Source organism: Anopheles marshallii, chromosome 2 (assembly GCF_943734725.1).
Source record: "Anopheles marshallii chromosome 2, idAnoMarsDA_429_01, whole genome shotgun sequence".
NCBI lineage: Eukaryota > Metazoa > Arthropoda > Insecta > Diptera > Culicidae > Anopheles > Anopheles marshallii.
In genome coordinates this window covers 50,130,918-50,152,584 of record NC_071326.1, presented here as the reverse complement: position 1 = coordinate 50,152,584, position 21,667 = coordinate 50,130,918, and the positions used below count along the sequence as shown (strand labels likewise).

Below are 21,667 nucleotides of genomic sequence, written 5' to 3'. Positions count from 1 at the left end.
CAAAATACTAGTCGTATAATACTAAGCCAATAGGACACACACGCAACTACCTAAAGAGATAAAGTACAAGGAGGAAATGTCTTGTGAAAATTGTACAAATCAAGCGATGATGACAATGAGATCGGTATAATAAATTATCGATCAAAAGCAAATAAAACATAGACATATTCAAGGATAGGACATTGAATAGCTGTTGAACTGTGCATAATACTAGACCCATTCAACGTTAAATATGGATTATAATGGATCTTTTATAGTTAACCTTGTTCTTGTGCAGGGTTGTGATTCATTCACTTAAATAGAACTGAAAATCCCCACTCAACTTGTTTACAACTGTTGGCATCATCCTGCACAATTTATGAGTGTGTCATCGACACAAATATTCCAATCAAATTAAGATCAGTTTTTCTCCAGCACTGATTTGTTCTTCCTGCTTGTAATCCCGTGTAGTGAAACGCTGTGGGTTTTGCAGGATGGAAAATGGTGGAAAATGGCGCTTTCGCTTGACACCCGACACTCGCGAAAATCAGACATCGTCATACACCGTCGGTAATTCAGTGGTGTGACAGTGCAATAAATTGTATGCCCCTTTTTCACGGCCGCAGGGTGCTGACAACCGTCGCTGTAATCTCTACATGTTTGGGTGCACTACAAACCGGTGTTTTGGTGCACAAAGAGCGGACGAGAAGCAGGCTCGTTAATGGATGCATGAGTGGACAATTTACGGAGACGACGCACTTAGTGCAAAGGCCCGTCAACGACCGGGTGTTGTGTGGTGGCGCACATCTATTTTAGATTAATATCTCATGGTGCATCCGGTACGAGCTCATTGGTGGGTGAAGAGTAGACTGTAGGGTTATATCGCTACGAAATGTGTCAACAAGCATGGATTGATGTTGGCGAGGGAGTATGTTAATTATCTCGTATCTTTCCTATATTTATGAAACAAACTTTAAAATTTTAAAGTGTATACATTTTCCGGGGAAGAAGTTTGCACAATATTATCGTTATAGTCTTGAATAGCTATCGGACCCACATAATTCTTCCGTAGCAATCGCTCATTGCAGTGAATTTAATCATTTTGGATACTTGGAAATTGTTTAACATTCTTTTTTAGTTCTCTTGCATTTCACTATCCAAAAAGGAGGATTTGACAGATCCAAAGCAGGGTAATGGTATGTTGAACTTTACACTTGATCACGTTTCAAGTGCTGAGCTTACGCTCTTGAGAGCGAGGACAAAAGTTGTAATCAAGACCGGCAGATCCGGTAAACAGCAACCCAAAACCCATCCATTCATTCGTGCATCCTGCGCATCCGAGCGATCATCTTTGGCGAACAACGTTCATCACCTCCCGGCATCATCCGTCCTTTCGCTAACTGTTCTCGCTGTAGTAAAGGAACTATTGATTCCTCCACACTGTACGGTCGCATAACAAAGAAACCATTTATCGTGGACAAGAGGGACAGGTTAGGCAGCCGTTTCAACATGATCCGTCGGTACTTAAACCGAAGCATTGACCGGCATCCTCCATCCATTTGGGTGTATTCTGTGTGTGTATTTTTTCTTCCTTCGATGCTTTCCCATCATCGGCGGGAATGAAGCTTGCGTGCGGAAGATGGTAAGAATTCTCAAAACGTGGTATGTGTTGGACCTGTCGGCATTTGAAGAGAGTATAGAAGGCTAGCATGAAGTATTTTGTGCTCGCTTGCCAATCCCAATCAATCTAACTTGCTTCTTCCTTGCGTCAGCTTCATCCTGGCCACAAATCGGTGATGTCAGGGGAGAAGTTTTGATCGCAATCTTGCCACGAGTTCGCGTTAGCATGTAATAAGTCGACCCAACGAATGGGGGATCCCTGTAATGGGGAAAGATCTTTCATGCGAACGGCTTTGCGAGTACCATCCAGCTTCTGTTTTCTATCGGTGTCGTGGTAGTCGTGGAATGCCACTTGAAGAACGAATAAATGTCTGTCATCGAAAAATGATGAATCTTGGTGCAGAATCCGATGCATCAGCTTCTGCTGTTGGCAAAGATGCATCTTTCATTTTTATTACTTTACTGCTCCAACTGCAGTATAAAATGCAGGTGCAGACCATTTTATGTCAGCGTCCCACGACGCGTTAGCATTTTAAGCAGGATAACAATATTTTAGCGGGCGAATTGTAATTTGTGTACAATTGACAAGCACTCCGGTGGCGATTAAAGTTTGACCAAGCGGTTGCTGTTGCCTCTTCTGTCTTGAATAATATTTGGGAGAGTTTAGCACACCGGAATGCATTTTCTGCATATTTTAAGCAACAAACATCAGCAACCATCGCACAAATTATTTTGTAAATTGTGTCTGACAATGCTTGTCTTGAAGAAAACAGCTTCTGAGAAACGATGAGTTGACTGCCTTAACATCGGTGCTGCTTTCGTGCGATTGCCAAGTGTCTGATGTGTGGGGCAGAAAGATATAGAGCGAAATAGAGTGGTAATACAAATTGATTCCCTACAAGTCAGTTTTTCCGGTTCCCTTTTATCACTCGTATCCACCCATCACGAAGCGTGTCAATCACGGCAAGGATCAAGGATGAACCGGAAAATCCGAAGCGAATGGAACAGGCTCTACGCCGGCGCTGTCAACAGTCCCTTTTTTGTTGTTGGTTCCATCCGATGTGATGCTTCTTGTCGAGCCAAACGCAACACCCACGCGGTAGAGCAAATGGGACCGGAGAACGTCTACAGCGTTTCAAGGGTATGACTGCCTCATGTACATCAAGAAAGATGAGGTTTTTCATGCTATTGAAGACCGGTTCTGTCACTTGGCACGGCATGGTAAGCACTACACGCTAAGCAAATATCCCAACCGTAGTAGATGTTAAAGGATGGTTTCGGGTAGCTGATGCGGAAACGAGCGAAACGGACACGTTTGCCATGTTTATGCAGACATTGGATGTCAATTCACCCGTTCGTCGCCATTTTGATCTGAACGATCGATGTTTTAGTGTACTAAATGGTGATGTTCGTGTCCATTTTCTGTAAAAACCATTTCTGTGTAACCCAACTAAAAACAAAACCGGTAAAAACAATCTTTGATGATAGGTCGCATAAATAGGACAGAGTTGTTGCAGGGTAAAGGTAGTGAGCTACCATCTTGTTTAAAGAGTTTCGATCATTTGCACAACGGAAGGTTCGAGCAGATTTATTGATTTTCTTCTGTTGTTCTTTGGGAAAAACACGGAGAAGGATTGATTAAGGGAGAGTGCAAAATGCTAATGGGCTTATCTTTCATTTGAAGTCCAACCGAACCGTCCCGGAAAGATGTGATTGGAAATGCAAGGGTTAGGTACGATTATCCAATGGCCTTAGAGCAATCTTTGAGCCCTAATTAAGGTGCCGGTTGATCGAAAGATAAAAAACCTCCATTTCCAAGACATCTTGCAAAGGCAGTGCCGTAGAAGGTCGTCTTTGAAGCGCTTGGATAAGCTCAATTTATTTTAGGTCAAAGCTTACGCTCAGCTTCAGCTTGCAGTGCACTTCTCTGCACTGCCTGTTTGGATAAATAGTAGAACGATCGAATCGAAACCATTTTCAGTTTTAATGATTTTCTAGTTCCAACCGGGTAGCCAGCTTTTCCAGCTGTCTCGGCTATCGCCTTTGACACTTACCCACGGGCAGGAGGTTTGGTTGGAATCCAAAATAATTAAAAGTTTTTAATAAGCAAAGTTAGCTCACTGTGCAGGTGTGCGATTGCCCATGATATTTATTGCTGGTAAGGTCTAGTTTGGGTTAGGTGGCGAAAAAAGGTGAGATTAAAAACAAGCGGAAATGTAGAGCTCCTCGTTTAAAAGTTGATTAAAAACAGAGTTTGGTAGTGGTTTAGAAGATTAGGAAGGATTAAAATACAAGTGTTTAATATTGGATGCTTTATGCGGTTTGGTTAAGCTTAGTAAATCACTCACATTGGTATAATTTTGTGGTGTATTTAAAACATTGCTATCAAATGTGTGTGAGTTTAACAAGTTATGGATATTTTTTCTCTGCATATATCACACAGTTTTGGGTTTTGACACTTTTGATAAAGCTTATCGACAAACATAGCATTTAATTATTACAATTGCTTCAAGAAACTAACAAAACAGCAATTTTCTTCAGCTACAGGTGGTGTTATACACAGGTTTACTATTCCTACCATTGGAATGAATCAATATCTTATTGCCTTTTTCATTTAACGTAAATTGGTTTTTTCAGTGTTTTGGCATTTTAATTTTATTAGTTGTAGGTATTTTTTATACTTTTATCCATTACTTTATATTACTCAATTGCTTAATTATATGTTGCTCATTTCGTCTTGTACGGAATACACGTGACCGTATATATTTTGAGAGTGCTTATTGGCTGATGCTTTCTATTCCAACGATTATTGACCCGTAAAAAACAAAATTGTTACGATAATAAGTTACAGTAGCGAATTAATTAGATCATACTGCGATCTAAAAATTCCGAAATGCTCTAATTTTCATATTGTAAATCTAAACAAGAACTTCTTGTCTAAGATGGGCCAAATTGATAAAAGTTTTAAATTTTCACAATAGGTATACAGAGTTACGAAAGTATTTTTTTCTGGTGGAAATTTTAATGCAACCATGTCAGCTAACTAATCGAACTTGGTGCAAAAGTGTGGTACTACCGCCCTGGCACAAAGTTAATGTTACACACTCATGAATTTTAAAACACTTCATTTCGTTCTGCGGCAGCCCGTGACGGGAGGTTTGTTAATATTGTTGTTTATGTATTACTGTTGTAAGATTATCATCATTTGTCTTAATCTGAGTGTTATTTCTGGGACCCGAAATAACAAACCAGACTCGTTAGGGCTGGAAATGAGGGAGTTTTCAAACACTTTGATCCATTCCATGAGCATCCTTTCGCCGTTGTAATGCAAACGATGTCGAAAAGAGCCAACCGAACTGAACAAAGAAATGAGACTCATTTTCAACCATTGGGTGTGCCAGTAAAAGCCATACATCGTTCGCAAAAATTGTTTAGCTTTTTTGTTTTCACCTCCGCTGGGTGTTTTTATTTCGGCGAAAAGACGGAAACAGCTGGTAGGAGTACCGTATTTGAAGCTCGATTTTATGTTATTTTTTTGTGACAAAATGCCAACACTTTTTAGAATAATCTCCCTTTGCTGTGTAGGTGCTGCTTGCTGGTTTCCGGTAGCATCGAATGCAGGCAAGCATTATAAATTTTCATCATGCTTCAATGATGTGGGGAGAATCATGGCATAAAAACGATGTAGCGAAGGTGGAAGATTAAACTGTCCTCATAACATTGCTCCGAGCGCTGGCAACAGATGAATTTATTTGACGTGCTTGTGTCAGTTATCATTTAAGCGTGGTGATGAGGCAAAATGCCTTGGTTTGAGATTTCGGCGTGCTTTCGCGTTTTCTGCAATGTCTTAATGCTGCCGGCTTTTTCTTTTTGGGTGTGCTTCAGCATACCGATAAAGGAAGTTCTTACATGTTTGCGTATGCGAGCTTCCGTCTCGAATGACTCTATCATATATTGTGGCGCTTTTGTTTAAAGAGCAAATTTAAAGAAATTCACTCTCTAGAGGGTTTTTCCAAAGTTCCATCTGTAAGTGGTACACTTTGTCTCAGTGACTTTGTTGATAAGAAGGGAGAGCGAAAAATGTTCTTTTATCGTACGAAAGAAAAGTAAAAGAATTTGTGAAGGTTTGTACAACGCTAAGCCAGTATCAAATTGAGATAAAACACAAGCACAAGAACAAACTCTGAAGCAGAAGGTAGGAAAGTCGGTCGTTTTGCTCAAAGCGGAGCAAGTCACAAGGTATGTACGGCTGTCCTTGGGAACAAATTCTTTTGCTTGTCTTTGCGCTTCCCTGCCCACACGATGTGCTTGCTTTCCCTAAGGCCACCGTGGCTTGAGACAATTCGTCAGCGAGGTACAGCTCCGTAGGATCGCTCACAACTTCTGCTTGCCGATGTTCCTTTTCGGCGACTACACTTTCGGTTTGCTCTTTTGTTTCCGCACAGACGGATTTTTGCCTTCATTGCCACCAAGAAAAGAAATTGAATTTTATTCGTTTTTCTTCCCTGGCATGTTACGTAACTTTTTTTGGTAGGGATGGCTGCTGGATTGCTGGTCCATATGCATGATGGCAAGCGAATTCTTGCTTGGGACGACCGCAACAGTATCAGCCAGAGATGCTTTAAGGCCAACAAAGCGGCTGAAGACACTTGGCAAATGGAATAATATTGGCGTTCGGTGCCAATGGGCACGGAAATCAAGCGTTTGGCAACTGTCGGTTGATCCGTTACGCGGTGGTTTGGAACCCGGGGTGAGGAAATGTGTTTCCTTGTATCTTACTGGTGGTTCTGCCTACCGTCATGTATGCCGACTGGCATCGGTTTATTTTCACAAAATTGCCCCTCACATGCGGCAACATAGGCCACAACATGGGCCAGCAGACGTTCCCAAGCGAAGAGATGTAGATAAAAAATAGCTTCCGCTTGGACTGGTTTGGTCCCGCTCTTGCTTTCTGTTAGGATCATAAATTCATCAGAGGTAAATGGGGACAATACGTTCCATTTCATCGTGTAAAAGTGAACCCGTCCAAAGCTGTTAACGAATGATTGGGGTGGAAAGGTGAAATGCTTAGGCAAAGGTTGTGACATCAATCGTTGGCCTTTTGTAGAGTTGTTTGTCAATGTCGTCATCTTCTATTTCGAATGAACGGTAAGAATGGTAAGAAAGTGGAAAGAATTCTTTAACGCAAAGATAACTAAACCACTGTTACTAGACATATAGTATAGTGTACTAATATCAGTCCTCATATAGTCAATTTGTGTTCAATTACGAAAATTGGTAAAAAATACTTTAATTAATCAATTAACATGTATTCTCTCTTCTTATATTTATCAAAAAAAACGACACAAGATAAAAATTTCCGAACAATGAGGTATAAATAACAGAGCTAATAAATACATAACAAAGCACAACGAACTGCACAAGGGAAAGAAAAGTGTTTTGTAGTATGTTTTTATGGTCCGCAATGGTGGGCTGTTTATCGGAGGTTAATGCCTTCACGTCGAAGTCATCTATCACAATCAGTCAAATCAATTGGAAACGTGGAAGGAGAGCAGCTCGTTTGCACTGGGTACTCAACGGAACGATGATAGACCATCATCATCTACATTCCTCTTCCTTTAATCGATCCTCAATAACTTTCTGCAGATGGTGAACTTGATTGCAATCTGAAATCCTTTTTACGACGAAACGGAGGTGTGCGTGTGTGTGCAAACGTGTGCGGTATGAGCAGTCAAAACTGACGACGTTTATTTATAATCGTGTTATTTTCGTAAATGTGTGATACAAGTAAACAGGAACCATTCCAAATGGTGTAGAAAAACGAGAACTGACGAACTTTATGAGCGAAAATAATGGAGGATAGAGAAAGAAAGATATGATAGAAGAGCGAAACACAGACAGAGCGAAAGAGAGAGAGAGAGAGTGAAAGAGAAAATGAAAGCATTAGTTGTACAGATTCGCAACGAAGCCTCCGACGATGGAATGTTTTCGTTACGTCGTCAGTTCGGGCGCATACATAAATGGACGAGACGGGCACATACACATTGCCCGCCTTGGTAACGTGCAGGACGATACGAGAGCGCATGATGGCAAACATATTTATCAATGTCATCATTTTTATTAAATAGATATTAATAGACGTCTCTTTTGGCTTTGGCGATGGTTCCGTTGTTTCGTCAACCGTCCTGCTGGTGGTTGTTGACTTTACGATCGCTTGCACAGTTTCACAGTGTGGATGCCTAGTTTTGCTTTTACGTACACATCGTATGCGAGTGTATTCTCGACCACGATTGTCAATATCACGATTCTGGAGGTCGTGAGAATATCCGGAGGCACAGATTGAGGTGCATCCGTGAGAGAGCGACCAGGCGTCTCCATCATCCATCAAGTCGTGATTCATAGGACGTTCTGGCGCGGATGGTGTGGGATCAGTGAGAAAGTAGCCATTGCACAACCTAATATGACCGAACGTTGACACAATGAACCTTTTGGTATTGCTCCAAACGGTATAGCTATGGTACTAGCGCGGGAATGGGAAGAAATGAGACGGATTGTACACAATAAGCGTGACCGTAGCCCAGAGCATCCTATCCATGTGCTTATCTTAGCTCGATATGTACAGCTCAGTACGCACGTTTGCTACCATATCACGTTCGCTATTAGTGTTCAGCCAACGTTGTGACACGGTTAGGATGAGCGACCAGGGAGACGAGCTTTAAGTGCAATGAATTAATCATCTTTTCTCAGGCCCCGCCGTTTAGCCGGTCAAACGTATGGTGTCGTCCACGTGTCGTTCGGTATGAGCCTAAATTAATCTTTCCAAAAAGCTGGTGCAAACTTCTCGCACGTGGTAAGATGAGCCAGACTGCGGGCGAGTGTGTGCTGGTTCGCTTTCTCCTGGGATGCGCAGCGAGCTGTAGTAGTTAATTAATAATCAAAAGGTATTTAGTGTCATTTACTATCCCAGCCAGGCAGCCACAGGCTCTTGAAGCTCTAACGAGCATCTGTCTAATGAGTCGAAGTTGTGGTTTAAATTGTAGCGAAGGTGGTATAGTGCGGGATGTTCCGATAATTGAGGCACGTTACATTAAAGTTCTGCAAACATTTGGAAGTGTTTAGCCACTGGATCATTATAACATGATTATTTTAACAAACTATTGCAGATTTATGAAAAAAAAGATAAAATCGGGGGTTGAGTGAAATATTTATTTTATGTAAATGATTTTTTTGGTAAGCTGAATTCAAGTATGATGTCAAAGATGACTGAAATTGATTGCAGCTTCAGTATTAAAACTAGAACTCACAATGGAACTCTTAAATCAGTAATAACATTCGAACAGCTCGCAAATGATCCAGCATGGGTTGTGGATTTGAACGAATCTGTTTGAAGCTTTAAACATTAGATTTATGGTCTAAGCCTCAACGATTCTACGTACATGCAGTCGAAGTACAACTTTCCTACCGGATTTTTTGGTGCGGTGAGGGAAGAACTCTATTTGAATTGTGGTGGCGCTGCTGTGGAGTATTGTTACAGTCGCTTGTTCAGTTGTTCGGCTTAATCGCAAGCAATGAGCCATGAGACTGCTTTAGCTCACGTTAGTCTCTTCGAAGAAGGTAGAAGGAAAAACATCATTGGTAGCTCATACAGTCTTTCATCCGGTGTCTCTAATGGCCATGGCTAAGATGGATGGATACATCCGTTGTTCTGGGCTTGCTTGTGGAGTTAGATTAGAGGTGGAGATTAGGTATGGAAGTGAAGCGATGCTGAGGTACATTGGGAAAGCCTCCATTAGATCCAAGCTGTTAGGTCTATGGGTTTTGTGCCGAGCCGGGCTGGAGGTGTTAAATGCTTCCGCTCGATTAAAGCGTACTGGTTACGCCGAATTGCCGTTGTGAGGTGGATATTAACCATGAACAGGAAATGGGTGTTGAGATAGAATTATCCGGGCTAGAATCAAATGTAGATATGCATCATTTTTCTCATCAGTAGATTTCTAGGTAGTTTTGTATTACTCGATAAATCAAAACGCGTTCTAACGTAGCATGAATCATATGTAGCATGGTAAAGTTTGGTATGAGAAAGCGAAGCAACGAAAACATTGTTGCTAGCAGCTATAAATCCGCTAGATAGCGGTAATTACAAATTAACATTTCGTTTTGTTCTAGTTTCATGGATAATTGACGCAAAAATTTTCTAAAAATTACAAAACTACCAAACAGAAGTTTACCATAATAAATCGAGTAAAATAGCGGCGCCGGTCTTCACACAAACGGACCGGACCAAAATCCCATCCGGGCCAACCCCCCGTAGCAAGGACTGACTATCCGGCTACGTGGTAAAATAAGTCGATACGGCCAGGCCGTTCTAACGAAAAAAAAAATAAATAAATAAATCGAGTAAACTGTAATAAAAAAGTAGAACGTTTCAAAATAACATATTAGTACAACGGATGCTAGCAGGTGCTATCAAAAGATTTAAGATGGCTGTTTATATTGCACCAAAATTTGTGTTTTGACGTGTTATTGTAGTGATGGAGAACAACAGAAAGTTGAGCCGGTCACTGTTACGATTAGGTGTCGACAAATAAAACTAGTAGTAATACTTTAGAATTACTTTTTAGACAAAAATAAACTAGAAATGTAAACAATTTTTTTTTTGGTTAAGAGTGAAACTGTACCTTGTTTCCGATTACTTCCCTGTGAGCTCTTGCTAAAAGTCTTGAATTTCTCACCTTCCCTAAGGGCCGATCGAACGGTATGGCCTTTATCAGTGGGAAAAGTTACGACGAATCTGGTTGTTTTGACTTTTCCGTTTTCCGTTTGCTGCCACCGATGTTGTTGTTTTTCTTATTGTCAGTTTGTTTATTTTTGTTTGGGCACCGTAATCCATTCAAACGCTGCTGCCAAATGTCTTTGCCCGCTGGTTTGCTGTACCAAACTGAACTGTACCAAACGCGGCGGTGGATGGTGGGCGGTGAGAACGTGTTTTGGAATTGCTGAAATGGCACTTCCTTTAAGCGTTCAAGCGCTTCCGACTTTAAGCCGACTTTCCGATGTTGTTCTGAGCGGTTTTTTATTTGTTCAAATTTGTTCGCCATTCTCCTTCCGCACATTTCCCTTGATCGTTGCACATTGTTACCACGCGTTGACAACTGTACCGGAAGTGGGGTTTGGTAGATGCTTATGCGCATTTATTTTGTGTTGCTTTTACAAACTTCGGTTGTTGGTGCAAGTTGCGAGACTGGGCAGGACGCTAGTTGAGCAAAAGATTGCATCGTAAGATAAGAAGTTGGATATCAGACTTAAGGAAGAGAATTCATAGTCTGCAAATTGTAGCTTCTTTTTTATCGGACGTGTTTTTAACCCCGAATGGAAGATTTTGCAGACGAACCGAAAGTTTTTGGCGGAGAACGTTGGATGCAATGGTAATTCATTTGGATTATATTTTTGCTGTTCCGATGCTATTGCAAACTGTACATGTTCGGAGAACGCTTCGGAAAGAGCATCATTTGTATGGTATGAATGCCTGCGTGGAAATTGAATTTTACGGTTCAAGGGAACCGAGTACCGAGAAATCGGAGGACGCTCAGTCAGTGTCTGTGGAAACGATTGAAGCAGGCATCAATCTAACCAATCTGTCACCTTGACAGGACCGTTCCGGTGAATCGGGTGCAGTTCGGCTTTGGATAGTTGATAGTGCAATCCCGGTTCACCGCTTGGATATTCGCAGTCAGGAAGACGGATGAAAACGTTCCATTGTCCCGGAGGAACGCTTAACTCGTCCGATAAAAAGCTTAGGTAAGGAGAAAACTATATCAACATCCGCTAGTACAAGTTAGAGCTTCTTGCAAAGTGCCTCATCGCTCGGCGCAGGTCCAAGTGATGTGGTTTGTACTGCCGCCCTGTGTGATAGGCATACGAGAGTGTGGAAAATTCCTTTGTGTCGTTTGTTTGCTTTTTTTTCGCATCACTCTGCAATGGCGAAGCATTTTCGTCTCCGCCGATTCACTTTTCTTTTGTTGTGTCTGGTCTGGGGCCGAAAGGGTGTGTGATGATTTATTGCCCTTTTCAACCGTCACGAACCTTAGGCGGGTTGGATACTGAAGTCATATCATCATCGCTCAACGTTTACCAACCATAACTCGAAAGCAAACAATGCCTTGTCAACGCTTTCTGCACTGATATCTAGCTTCGTTTGCTTCCTGCTATGCGATTCGTGCCTTTCGTACACTGACATTGGGTAGTTCTCGTGCTGTGTTGGTAGATCTACTGAGCAAACACTTTTCAGTGGGCTGGATGTGGGAGATATAGAATAATTCCGCTTGCGATAGAGTAACAAGAACGCAATCTGTTAATTAACACTAAAAAGCGGCTTGTAGAGGAAAATCTTTCGGGAGTATCACGTCATATTTAATAGTTTTGTTGGCTGTTTTGTTTTTTTCATATTTTTTTTCATAATGTAGCATTAATGTAAAGATCACAAAGCAGCTTCCTGAAATCCGCGCTCATATTCGTTGTTGATGACTGCTTTTAAATAGCGCCTACGATTAACGTTTGAAATATTTACTTAAAATAAAAATGTTTCTTTTCAGATTAATCTCATCGTTCCCCAAATTGTGCACGGTTTATATCACGGATCGGTAGATCTTCGTACTACAGTCAAAATGGTTGATGCTTGGTGTAAATTACATGCCAGCTTCATACGTCCATCACGGACCATCAGCTGCAATGTGCTGAAACGGTTCATCAGCATCGGTATCCTGCTACAGATCATCGCCAATTGTGGTATGTAAATACATAATATCCCAATATCAAGCACATCAATATGAGGTACCCAGATGCATCTGGGTATGATGAGCAAATTTATTGCTATCGTTAGGGTAGGAAACGGTGGTAGCGTTTTTTTAAACCATTCACTCTAGTAGCACATCAGTAGCCGTACAGGTAGGTTGCGGTTTGTTCGAAATGAGTGCTCTTTAATGTAAGCTATACCGAATGAAGCTTTCGCAACGTTCCGACACGTATGACAACAGGACAATCAGGTGCAGAAAAATGGGAAGCTCACTTCAGCCGCAACGAGCTTCGGTTTAATGATGTGGGAAATTTGAAACAGTCGTCATAAAATACGCCCATCTGCCAGCTTGCGTCCACCTCTGGCCGTGGTTTTGTGTATGTGGTGTGGTGTATCCATTCTGGTGTTCCCTTCGCAGAGTTTGGTGAACGATCGGGTGACCACTAACGACATCATTGCGATTTCATTGGATTGAAACGTTTGGTTTTCGTGCAATAATGCACGATGTCGTTGTTCGCTGTTCACCGTAGTTCAACTGCAAAAAGGATTCAGTTGGGAAGCTTGGAGCTCTAACTAATGTTCAAAAAACAAAGTGAGGAGTGTGATTTAATTAATATTTGGCATCGTATTCTAACAGTAAGTGGTAGTTAAAACATCAAGAGATTAATTTTGATGTACAATGCGAATGCGAATTTCAATTCCCATTACAACTAACGCTAAAGGATGTTGCTAGGAATGCTCATCAACGCTATCGTGTGGCATGCCAGCGGTGTCGAATTTGGGAGTAATCCGCGCTTGAACAGCAAGCACATTCCTGCGAACTTGTTTGATGTGTCAGAAAAGTATCGTGTTGAATTTACCATTCATAAGCACTTGAATTAACGTTAGAACAGACACTTTGGTGCATTTGTGAAGTTCATTTAACGTTTTCACGGATGGATGAGTAAGTGAGGAAAATTTAGTTATCTAGCGTGCGAGGTTGAGGCGCTTCGTGGGAGAATGGTATTCTCACATGCCTTATGTGTGCTTATGCATCCGCATGGACAGGAATGCTGAATTGAGAAAATGTGCATCATGGTCGAATACGTACTTTCCAACCTTCCATTTTTGTTTTACTTTCGCAACACTAAAGAAACATTCACCGACTGTTAGGGGAGGAAAACTGTGGAATCAGCTGCATTTTCCGTCGATGAACCGGCGTTTCTTTTGACTGTGGCGGTGTTTGTGGAGTTTCAGTTCCAGTAAAAAGAAGCTTCCCCCGGAAAGCTCAACCAAAGTATAGTTTTTGTTAGCGCACGTGTGCATTCATCAAATGGCATTAAATGGAACGGTGTTCTGTCTGTGTGGTCGTGCGCTAGTATGGTTGGTTCACTCTCGGCTTCAATATTGCCGGCACGATGAGGCAGACCGTGTACTGGGTTTTCAATTTTTGTTACTGACCGCTAGTGAATGTGGCAAATGTAAAGAAAAACCTTTTTTTCCACTTCGTAGTTTTAAACTGCTACGCGCATAAAGTGGATTGGTGAATACTGCAGTTCTTTGGACGAATTTGTTACAATACAATCTTTGTATAATGAACTTAAAATTATTTTTCATTGCCCGGGTTTGTGAGTTTTCAGTTTTGATTGTTATTTTGAATTAAAATGTAGCAGTGTTTTATTATTTATAGAACAAACCGGAAATACGGTCAGGCCTTACTTAATGAAATTTATTAAAATCTCGATTTAAAAATCAGTACTGTTTGGTTTTCAAATCACTATTTTAATACGGTTTAAATGATCGCAACACTGACATTTTTTTGAAAGATTTTTTTTTTATTTTGACATCATACATAAAATTGATAAACAATAGCACACTTCAACTTATAGCTGGAACAAAACAAAACAAATGTTTCTACTGCTGTTTGTAAAATTGGGGTTTCCCCGGAACCGTTGCCTGTCACGCTTAAGCTTTGCACCCTTCTTGCGAGCGGAACGAAGTGGGTGTAAAGTTAGTCCATTCGGTGTGAACATTTGGTGATTTTCCCTTTTTCGCTTCTGTTCCCTTTTTTCCGGTTCGCACTTGAGCCGATTTCACGCCTCGGAAGAACTGGTGAATCGGGAAATACAAAAACGAACCGCTGTGATCACGATAATGTGCCTACGGAAGTATTGGATTGACCGAACAAAAAAAAAAGAAGAAACTGTAAAGAGACTAAAGGAGTAAAGCGGGCGTACGTCGTGACCTTTCGACGTAGCACGGCGTGAAAATCCTTTCCGGGGAAGAATGTTAGTCCTTCGCCGGAACGAATATGTGTGCTTGGTTCTGTCGGGCTAGGAATCAAACACGGAAAAGGGAGATGGTTAAGTCTGTGGTAAAAGGTATAAAAAAGAAAGAAAACATTGACGTGCGCCATTCGGCGAATCGGAATCTGTCGAAGGGTTGTACCGGTTTGTTGAGTTAGAGATGGGCTATCAGTGGGCTTGCAAGCACACACAAGCGCATCGAACCGTGTGCCATCTAGACTGTGCGTGTAACCGCCAGGATCAGAGGGATCGATTGAAAACGTGTGTCGCGCGTGTGTGTATGCTTTTTGTTGCATTTCATCACCTTTTTTCCTACATTCGGAAAGCAACAGGAACTAAATCACAAGGGTGGTTTACGATGAAAGGAGCCGGAGATGAAGCCGGCTAAAAGGGCGGTTTGATAGAACCGAAGCAACATTAAGTGCTTGATTGTTTGCCGCTGATATCTTGGTGTGAGGTGGATAAAAATGGAAATATTGACAGCTGATAAAGCATTTTTGAACGGTTTTTTATCCTTATGGGATGTTTTGAAGATTGGATCAAAAATATGTTTGTGAAGATCTTACTGGGGGAGTAATTCGTTCACCACAATAGAGCTTCGTGAAGCCTTATGCGTTGAAGTTGAAGATTTTCTGTCACAGCCTTGGGTGCTTATGCCTGTTTTAATGATGCAAAAGATTGTTGGAAATGAGCAGTCATCGTTGAACAGACCTTTAGATAAAATTATTAGAGTATGGTAAATACTACAAATAGTTTCAAAAATTCGTGTTCAAGCTTTAAAAAGAAATTGAAGTACCACTTAAGCGTCCATTTTTTTAAAAGGATAATTGTTACAGATGGAAACATATTTATTACCAAAAGTATTTTTAAGCAAGCGTGTTATGGGATTATTTATTGTTACTAAGTCAGCAATAAAATAGAAGTTTCGTATCTTCGCGTTAAATGAGTTTTTTAATAATTTGTTACGGATATGCATTGCTCTTCCAAGCTATTCGATGGCAAAAGGCAGCGTAAGAATGCAACATCAAGCATTTGGCTACTATTCTTTACTTATCTCCTTAATACCCCTTGAAATTGGTGGGTGTATTTGAACAACGGCACAGATCTATTTAAGCTAAGATGTTCAAGTAAATGTTTGGTTTACTTATTTCGGCGCTTCACGAGCTCATCTCATGCTCGTGGCACATATCGTACGGATAAGTGGAATCAGATCTTCTTCAAACCCTATTCCGCCATTCCTGCACTTGAACCGTCCGCCTGACTCGAGTACTCAATATTTCACACTCAGCGCCCACATCCACTGGCAGGCAGTGTTCATTCCGTCTACCGCTAATACGCTTATCAAATTGTAGGCGAAATAATAAAATGTGTATTTTTACGGCCGAGCGAATCTGCACCGGGGCCGCTATGATGTGGTTATCGCGATTGAGGAAAATGCTCCAGCCTCTGGGCGGAATAGAGTGGAAAACAGGAGCTAATATCCTCGAGCCATGATAGTGGCTGAAGACAGTTCCGTTTTGGCACTGGTTGCCAGTAAAGGCGCACAGACGTGATGAAGCCACCAACACCCGGTACGGAAATCGACTCCCTTGCGGGCGGTTGTGGTTTTTCCTGTTGCGCGCGAACGTTACATCCGTGCGGTGCAAAGTGAGCGGCAAAGTGTGCCTTGTCGTCGTTTCTCGCTTTCCCTGGGACGCGCTGGAGAAACCCTTCCTGTGGAGGCAGGCATAAGGCTGGTAGCAGCAAGCAGCGAACACAGTCGGATGGTTCGGGTTTCCGGCTTTTAGGAAGATTAAACTCCTTCCGAGAAGAGCATTCGGTGGATATTTGCATCCAGGACAGCTGGAATGTGGCGTCCCGGACCCAACCCACCGGTACTGCACCGGGCTATACAGTAGGTTGGTAATGTTTTGATAGTTGATGGTTTGAGGTTTGCCCAAAATCGTCCGGTAAACGATGGCACCGATTGGTTCCCCTGCTATGTGGCTACGCCCTGTGGGGGTGGCTGTAGTGCTGCGAATCACATCGGAATTTTTCTGTCGATTTGCAAACGGAAAGTGAACAGCTGGCGTACGTATTGCTGTGGCACGTTGGTCGAAGGTGGCAAATAAAATTACGTACGCTCGATTGAATGGGCGAAGCGGGATAGCGAAATTTGATTTTCGAATGCTGTTCCACAAGAATAATAAATATCGCTTTTTAATCCGTTGTTTTCCTTTTTCTTTGCTACCATTGCGTTAGATCATACTAAGCAGCTGTGCTTTGTTTATCCGTATCGGGAAAGATAGTTGAAATAACAAACTTATCGCCCAAGTACCATGTAAATATGGGTGAAAATTAAAACAACTTCTGGATAAATGTGGAACAACTTCGGCTACACTCTGGATATATCAAAAGGCTATATCCCGATGCTCTGCGTTGTTTACGTTACGCCTAGATGGATTTCACGTTGAACTGCTATCGCACTAGTCCATTTATTACTTCATAATTGCAACCGAGGACGATGGAGCGTGGGGCAGCGGCCGATGCGCGTTTGGCATTCAAGCTTCTACCTCGACGCTCATGTGGGTGATGAGAAGTCTTGTGATAGACTGTTGCGTGCCATAGTAGTGAAAGTTTCGCTAGCCGCAAAGATGCCGAGGTTTAATTAGAAACCAATGCGTATAAATGACGATTTGTGAAGGGTTGATTGGCGTAGTAAATATCTACCGCACGGAATCGTTGGACGCAATCGGGTGCAACGGTCTGCAATGTTTGCAGTCTCATTTACATCTCTCATCTTGATGATTCTTCATAATGAAGGAGTAAGCGAATGAACGAGATTGATGGTAAGCGTAGTAAACTTTTCCAGCAGGCACGGTTTTAACCATCGTTCTTCGAATTTTATGAATTTCGGATGTGCTCGATGCATCATCACATGGCATTAAGGAAGCTCAGCTCCGTCCGTCCGTGCATGAAAGCGAACGGAACGTTGCTTAGGAACGATTCGTGCAAACGAGAGCAGCAGACCTTCATAGCGTGTGTCCCGCTGCGTCCAGGGCAATAATCACGGAACAAATTTATCTGTCAAGCGATGGTCGGTTGGCCATAACTCTGTCGGCAAAGTTCTGGCGCTAAGTTGTTTGCAGCACCGGTTTGTCCGAGTTGGGTCACGGGTTTGACGTTGCAATTTCGATCAAAAAGGAGTAAGCGAGAAAAATGAAAAAAATCCCACACCAAAACACTTTTTGCTGGGGCCGAGTAGCGGTCAATCCTAGCTATAACTTTTCCCATTTTATTAAGCCTCTCGCTAGGCCGCTTGGGACGTCCTCGGTATAAATGAGCCGCAAGGCAAACCCGAGACCCAAGCGAACTACGGCCGGAGATGAACGGTCACTTCCTGTGGAATGGGATGAGTTGTGACGGGGAAGGGGATACGGCATATATACACCCTTTCGGACCATTTTCTGGTCGAGGAAAGATTTTATGGTACGAGGTACCGGTGCACCGAACCGGTGGCAGTTTTTCAGCATTCTGTCTGCCGGAATTTTGGAAGGATGGTGATGGTCATGTTTCGATGCAATTTGTACCGGTTCTTCCAGAACTGTTCAAAAACAAATCTCGAAACAAGAACACCTGCATTCCTTGCCCTGTTCCCTTCCGCTACGGATGGGTGTAATGTCGTTCGTTACCTGGTCGATAGATTGGTTTAGCGGTGCCTACTCCTGAAACGTGGCGCTGGAAAATATAAATACGAAAGGTACAACGTGCAGTAAGCTGTTCTGTAGCATTTTTGGAGGTCGGACTCGTTTGTACTGGACCTCCTGTCTAGGGAAGAAATATCAAAGCACGTACGCCATATACTTGTCGTCGGACAGAGTAATAAACTGATCCGTTCGAAAATGGGTGCATCGCAAGTGGAAGTTTAATGGTCACGTAAGGAGTTGTTTGTGGAAAAAAGCCAGTTACTACTTGCAACTTGCATCGAAGTTTTTGGAAACACGTGTTCGAAAAAAGTTCATTGAAACAACATTACGGAACATTATGAAAAGCATGTTTTTATAAAAGCTTACTTTTGTACCTGGTTATTAAGGATGAATATCAAACAGATCAAAATGAATCGTTATCTAATGTACTAAGGAAGTGATTAAGGTATACGATTTAACGTATAAAAAATAAGTCCGTAGCTTAAATTGACTCTTATTTTATTTATTAAACACAATGTTACGAGATTCGTTGTTGGATAACAGTACTGGTTTCATACAGTAAGCAGCAAAAACACCAACTTTTGTGAGTATTGGTCTTCAAACCAGTATTGCTAACAGGTAAAATTACAATAATAATTAGTAATAAGACTGGCACGTCGTGATAATTGTCGCGGCTGGATGAATGTCGTGATTTAATTTGCTTTTGAAGTTGATTTGGGATATTCAACTCACAGTTATTAGGTTAGTGTGATAAACAGCGCAAATAATAAATTATGCTTGCAAAATGATGTCATTATTCAAAATAAGATACCCTTTTCATGGTTCAGAAAAGGAAATGTCTCCGCAGCCTTTGTGAATTGCAATAAATGTATTTTTTACTTGTTAACAATTTTGCCGTGCCATCCTTTCTGGAAGAATAACGCACATTTTTCACATTAAATTCGTACCACTAGCATTACATGTTAGGACCTAAGCAGTCGAAATATGACATAAAACAAGCAAACAGGCCAAAAAACTGCATCACAACATCATCATCAAACAGAGCATGTTTGTACCACTTGGTATTGAATGAATGAAAAATGAGTCCGCGGTTTTTCGGGGCCAGAGTCGCATCCGTACCAAAACATTACACGGTGTGTTTCGGTGAAATCGTTTCCCGTTTAGCTCGGTCACAGTACGATATATGCATGGTAGTGTAGTTGTGGTGCTCAAGACCATGCCTGCCAACGATGGGATAAGCATATTTCGCTGCACAGGCTTACCACTCACTGGTGGAAGCGTCGGGAGTGGTCGGGCTGAAAGAAGTACGTGCAATACCCTTTGCAGTGAATTTCCCGAATGGTTGGAAACCAAGCGGGAAAGCTAACTGCCACCTTCTCGCGATTGTGGAAGCGTGGCCGAAGAATCTCGGCACCTTTTCGCCTTTCGCCGACTTGCATTGCACGCGCGGCTTGAGAGTAAATTTGTTTTTATGGTGTAATTGTGTTGATGGTGTTTTGTAAACACAGCATGGTGCATTGTTAATGGTGACTGGCACGGAAACCACTCATTTGAAACGATTTCGCTTGTGAGTCTCCCTTTTGTGCATCGTGGTGCATGCCTGTACCATGGTTGCATATTTGTCGAACATTGGATGCGAGAATGAAGAAGTTTCGTACATGTCTTTCTGCTTATTATTGGTTTAGTTTCGGGTACACGAGTGGGTGGTGATTTTTTGCAACCTCGGGAGAAAAACACCATGACGCTTCGCCATCCTTTTCGCTGTGAATTGGTGCAGTTTTCGACGACGTCACCATGATGCGGTTCACCCAAGACGATCTCCAGTCAGCTCGTTGTCGTACGCTGCCGTCACTAATTTGTATAATTACTCCGGCTTTTCGGGTTCGCTGTCGGTTTAAGCAGCATGGAAAACCCATGCACACAAATATACAGCAACGTGACAGCAGTGCGGTGCATAGCGATGCAATCCACCATCAGCCATTCGTTGGCGTCTGTTCGTGCCGTTTCGGTTCGAGCGGTTTCTGGTTTGCTCGGTTAAGTGTTTGGCAAGTGTTTGACGGGATAATACACGGGTGTACGGCGTGGGGTAGGACCGAGAGGGTTCTGAGATTTGTTTAGTATATTTCGTTGCGGTAGACAGTCAGGAATGGTGGGATATCCACTATAGGGCAGAAGACGTACAAAAACGAAGGATAGTTTGTTCTGGCAGCAGAGCGACGTTCTATGCACATGTCATCCTCCCGGTGCGGTCATTGAGTGGTGCTGGGAAACATGGGAAAAGCTTTTTCGACAGTAGTGCGGAGCATACGTCACGGAGGGACTGGGTAGTCACCGGGTGATATGGACTTTCCAAGGGATAGTGATAAAGATTTGGTGCAAATGTTAAGTTACACATGGAGACTCTCTCTGGGGGAACACACTGGGGAACCATTCTGTGGTTATGGTGGGTGGACTGAATTGAAATTGTTCAAATACCACCATCTAGTCTTTCATTACCGTTTTTGGTAGAAAAGTATATTTGCAGTGCTCTTTCGGAAATTCGGTCCAGTTATTTGTAGGTCGCGTAAACTGCTCGAAAGTTGATCATGAAGTCATCCAACAGAAAAAAAAGGTCGGGGTAGACCAGGGAAAATATTGGACTGCAATTTAGAGAATCCGGCTCCTCATTTGTGGCCAAAGTTTTGCAGCGTTAGATAAAACTTGTGCAGAAGAAGATGGGAAGTGGGCAGTATGTACGACATTAGCCCAAAATATTGTGGTAAAGAAAAGTTGGCACCTTCTGTCAGCCAACTGGTTTGCACCGGGAAAGTTTGCTAGACTCCACGTTTTCCCGGGGAGGAAAACAGTATGGAATGAATGAATTCTTGACAGGCAGATAGCTTAAGCACTGACGAGTTGTTCCCATTTTGGAACATATCCTTCCACTGGTGTGTGTTTCCAAAAACCGTTCAGTGATGTCGGCGGGTGGCTTCGATTCACTGAACCAGACGTTATAATCAGTAATTTAATGATTCTTGCCATTACCGATGTGCACAGAGCGAGTGAATGTAGCTGGGGTAATCAAACACCACACCTGCTATGGAAACCTCGTGGAAAGCCAGTGGGAATTGCTGCATGCAATGCAATCGTGTGAGAGTGATGAAAACCTTCTTTAGCATTCATTGCTACGAGGTATTGAGAAAATGCACGATGAGTTTTCTCCATACAGGTATGACAATATCGATTTTCTGAACCAAGGTATCCCACTGCAATACATCCCGTGGTCATCTCGAATGAAAGCTATCGGTTACGCTTAGAGCAATGTC

At 42.3% G+C, this 21,667-nt stretch overlaps 1 protein-coding gene across 1 annotated transcript in view; it reads left to right on the top strand.

The window, feature by feature from the left end:
- The first annotated feature begins 12,263 nt into the window (after nt 1–12,263).
- Nucleotides 12,264–21,667, top strand: part of LOC128719110 (uncharacterized) — a 104,293-nt gene continuing 94,889 nt past the window's right edge. The window contains exon 1 of the mRNA XM_053812731.1: nt 12,264–12,384. Coding sequence (XP_053668706.1) covers nt 12,264–12,384 — 121 coding nt within the window. The remainder of the gene's footprint in view (nt 12,385–21,667) is intronic.